Source organism: Limulus polyphemus, unplaced genomic scaffold (assembly GCF_000517525.1).
Source record: "Limulus polyphemus unplaced genomic scaffold, Limulus_polyphemus-2.1.2 Scaffold5920, whole genome shotgun sequence".
NCBI lineage: Eukaryota > Metazoa > Arthropoda > Merostomata > Xiphosura > Limulidae > Limulus > Limulus polyphemus.
The window spans coordinates 60,554-65,247 of NW_013671530.1; the positions used below are offsets into that span (position 1 = coordinate 60,554).

The 4,694-nt window shown below is 35.8% G+C and overlaps 1 protein-coding gene across 1 annotated transcript in view; it reads right to left on the reverse strand.

Moving 5' to 3' along the window:
* LOC106473143 overlaps positions 1-3,903 on the reverse strand; it is a 20,536-nt gene extending 16,633 nt beyond the window's left edge. The window contains exons 1-4 of the mRNA XM_022401633.1: positions 3,793-3,903; positions 2,443-2,594; positions 1,628-1,735; positions 663-752 (exon numbers count right to left, since the gene is read on the reverse strand). Coding sequence (XP_022257341.1) covers positions 663-752; positions 1,628-1,735; positions 2,443-2,544 — 300 coding nt within the window. The 5' untranslated portion in view covers positions 2,545-2,594; positions 3,793-3,903. The remainder of the gene's footprint in view (positions 1-662; positions 753-1,627; positions 1,736-2,442; positions 2,595-3,792) is intronic.
* Positions 3,904-4,694: the final 791 nt, after the last annotated feature.

Below are 4,694 nucleotides of genomic sequence, written 5' to 3' on the forward strand. Positions count from 1 at the left end.
TGGGGAGAGATCAAACCCCGGATTTTAACGTTGCAGGTCCGTAAAGTTACTGCTGACTCACTGGGGAGAGATCAAACCCCGGATTTTAACGTTGCAGGTCCGTAAAGTTACTGCTGACTCACTGGGGGAGAGATGAAACCCCGGATTTTAACGTTGCAGGTCCGTAAAGTTACTGCTGACTCACTGGGGATATATAAAGTGTAGAAATATTGTGTAGTATTGTACGGATTCAAACCCGCCTCGTCAGCCCTAAAATGAAAAAGCTTCTTTAAGGGGCTAACCCACACCCTTTTCATCGAAATATTATCTATTCATTTTTTAAACTCAATTATTTAATATTTTTATTTGCTCGTCAAACAGAAGAAATGACATACCAGTAAACTAGGCCTAATGTTCCAAGCTTTTCAAGTATCTCTTTCAGTATAGTTTTTTATAAAATCTAATAAGTTGTTAAATCAAGTCAAAATATGTTTTAAAATAACAATTTCTTCGAGTGTTGACGAAAAGTTTCAAAATATTTTATTTTTCAACTAGTTTGAAGTAAGGAAAATATATCAGTGCTATTATTCACATCTCATATAACAACGTTTAAACAGAGAATCTTGACTTAAAAGAACCTCTATAAACATTCACAAAGAACCAGGAATTAAAAGAACCCTTACTTCGGCATCGTCTTTTTCGTAGCCTGTTATCTGGTAACGAACCGGTTTTTCGTTCTCGGGAACACCACTTACAAATGATTTCCACCATTGCTGATTGAAAAAGAAAAAAAAAAATATTGCAAAGACAATTTTCTTAATAAAAGATAGTGTAAACAATTATATACCAAATTAACCAAAGGTTTTGTTTGTTTGTAATTAAGCACAAAGCTACACAATGGGCTATCTGTGCTCTACCACCACGGGTATCGAAACCTGGATTCTGGCGTTGTAAGTCCGCAGACATACCGCTGTGCCACTGGGGGGCTAACCAAAGGTACAATTAGAACAGGTTATTTTAACCTTCGGTCATCTTCTGTAGGCCTTGAAATTTCGTGTCCCTAACTTATCAGTGACAGAGGAAAGGTAAGTAATAAACACCAGCCACCGCAAACTCTTGGGATACTCTTCCATCAACGAATATGGGAATTGATCGTAACATTATAACATCCCACGACTGAAAGGGCGAGCATATACGGTTACGTGGATTCGAACCCGTGTCCTACTGATTGGGAGTCAAGCGCTGTAATCACCAGGCCAGTACAAAACCATTTGATATTTCAGTATAAAACTGTATAAAACGTCTAATCCCGAATCTCTCACAAAATTATAGCAAAGCCCCATTATAGTTATTATCATTCAAGCTAACAACAAAAAAGTGTTAATGGTCATCGTACTGTACCTTTCTAAATCAGTCCTTTACTTACGTCCAAAATTAGGGACTCTAGAACCCGTGGTAGTGTTATTAAAGAGATATTTAATTAGTTTTTACAACTACGTAGATTTTCTTATCATTTTCTGACGTAATACACAATCAATAGAATATTATTTCGTTAGGCCTACTTTGACCAATTCATTTTAATAACTCCGGGTTAACGTAAACGAGCTTCTTCGAATTGAAATTAAATAAGATTTACCCTGTTACTTACCGTCATGAAATAGTAGGTGAGGACTACTTTCCTGTAAGTTTTCCCTCCTATAGTTACATTGGTTCTCACATTCTCCCATACGTTACATCTTATTCCTCGTACGAAGTTCTAAAGAACAAACAAAGTTATTGGATTAATGACGTAAGAAGATATAAGAGCTGGTAATTTCCCAACACCTCTAGTTGATGATCTACAGAATGTACCTATTATAACTAATTACCCAACACCTCTAGTTGATGATCTACAGAATGTACCTGTTATAACTAATTACCCAACACCTCTAGTTGATGATCTACAGAATATACCTATTATAACTAATTACCCAACACCTCTAGTTGATTATCTACAGAATGTACCTGTTATAACTAATTACCCAACACCTCTAGTTGATGATCTACAGAATATACCTATTATAACTAATTACCCAACACCTCTAGTTGATGATCTACAGAATGTATCTGTTATAACTAATTACCCAACACCTCTAGTTGATGATCTACAGAATGTACCTGTTATAACTAATTACCCAACACCTCTAGTTGATGATCTATAGAATGTATCTGTTATAACTAATTACCCAACACCTCTAGTTGATGATCTACAGAATGTACCTGTTATAACTAATTACCCAAAACCTCTAGTTGATGATCTACAGAATGTACCTGTTATAACTAATTACCCAACACCTCTAGTTGATGATTTACAGAATATACCTGTTATAACTAATTACCCAACACCTCTAGTTATCTTGTAATTACAGTGATTTACGAACAGGTGTTTATTTGTAATTCGGTTTTAGCTGGGTTTCAACTCACGTAGCCAATGTGGTAGTAATCTCTGTCCAGAGATAAGAACTCGGTGCTATTCTTTAGGCTTCCCAAGAAACCTAATCCAAACTTCTCGGCTGGGGAGTTCATGATGGCCCCACGGGTACAACTCTCGTCCTTATTAATCTTGTAGGAGATACCTGTGAATAATAGGTTTAGGATGAAGAACAATGTGATCTTGAGAACGTACAAAAAGCAAGTTTTTCGTTTCTAGATCTGTGTAAAGTATCTACCACACTACTGATTTATGAGTTACAAAATAACTATCGTTTTCTTTTTAACTTTTTAACCCTAACTGGAGTTTGTTACTAGGCAAAGTGAAACACCTTCCTTCATGAGCAGTTTGATATTTACCAGTTCATTGTAAAGTAAAACACCTTCCTTCATGAGCAGTTTGATATTTACCAGTTCATTGCAAAGTGAAACACCTTCCTTCAGGAGCAGTTTGATATTTACCAGTTCATTATAAAGTGAAATAGCTTCCGTCAGGAGCTGTTTGTTATTTACCAGTTCATTGCAAAGTGAAACACCTTCCTTCAGGAGTTGTTTGATATTTACCAGTTCATTGTAAAGTGAAACAGCTTCCGTCAGGAGCTGTTTGTCATTTACCAGTTCATTGTAAAGTAAAACACCTTCCTTCAGGAGTTGTTTGTCATTTACCAGTTCATTGTAAAGTGAAACACCTTCCTTCGGGAGTTGTTTGTCATTTACCAGTTCATTTTAAAGTGAAACACCTTCCTTCAGGAGTTGTTTGTCATTTACCAGTTCATTGTAAAGTGTAATAGCTTCCTTCAAGAGTTGTTTGTCATTTACCAGTTCATTGTAAAGTGAAGCACCTTCCTTCAGGAGTTGTTTGTCATTTACCAGTTCATTGTAAAGTGAAACACCTTCCGCCAGGAGTTGTTTGTCATTTACCAGTTCATTGTAAAGTGAAACACTTTCCTTCATGAGCAGTTTGATATTTACCAGTTCATTGTAAAGTGAAACACCTTCCTTCAGGAGTTGTTTGTCATTTACCAGTTCATTGTAAAGTGAAGCACCTTCCTTCAGGAGTTGTTTGTTATTTACCAGTTCATTGTAAAGTGAAGCACCTTCCTTCAGAAGTTGTTTGTTATTTACCAGTTCATTGTAATGTGAAATAGCTTCCGTCGGGAGCGGTTTATTATGAAATTCTGACGAATAAAATACATTTTGTTATTTATGTTAACAGTAAAGGTTTATAAAATATAAAAGTTTAGTTTTAAAAACTTTGGAGCAGGCCTATTGTGGGATTAGGATTCGCTGTAGAATGTTCTTTACTTGTGTCACGGCGTTTTTTTTCTATCAAAGAATTTTTACCTGTGTTGAAATCTTGTATTTCCACCTCGTGTCCGTTATCACCCCACGTGTCAAAACGTACTAACTGCAATAGGTTGTCGAAATATACCTAAAAAATAAAATGGAAATATCCTATATATCACGAATTGAATACAAAATACCCAGAGTATATTTCGGTATTATATTTGTACAACATGAACGACATCTTATCTGATACCAGTACATGGGATAAACCGTCAGACCAGCGACCTCAAGGTTCAGGCAATAGCCTCGATCAGAGGGAAGGCAAACAATCAATAAGGTGTCTACTTTCAACCAAATAGCGGTAATGACGGTCAGTTTTATAAGCACATACAAGGGTGGAAATCCAGGACGTGCTTAGCATCACTTCGCGGTTTCGGACCTTCTGATACACAGTCCATTACGGGAACCATCCACTAGGTCACGCCCTTTACTTTTATAACGTAAAGATTATAGACAAAAAAAGAGAGGGAAATAAAACATATAATAGTATTATCGTATATTTATATATGTATATAAAGTTCACGCTAGATAACATTCTTGTTGACATAGAAAATGTATTTCTAAACTAGACACATTGGACTTTAGATGGAGTTTAGTTTGGACCAGAAAGCGTAAACATTTTCCGTGTTTAAAAAATAACTGTTCCCCAGGATATCCGTTATCAATAACTGTATAATGAAGAATGTTAGATAATGTTTCCCTTAACTATCCCAGGATATCCGTTATCAATAACTGTATAATGAAGAATGTTAGATAATGTTCCCCTTAACTATCCCAGGATATCCGTTATCAATAACTGTATAATGAAGAATGTTAGATAATGTTCCCCTTAACTATCCCAGGATATCCGTTATCAATAACTGTATAATGAAGAATGTTAGATAATGTTCCCCTTAACT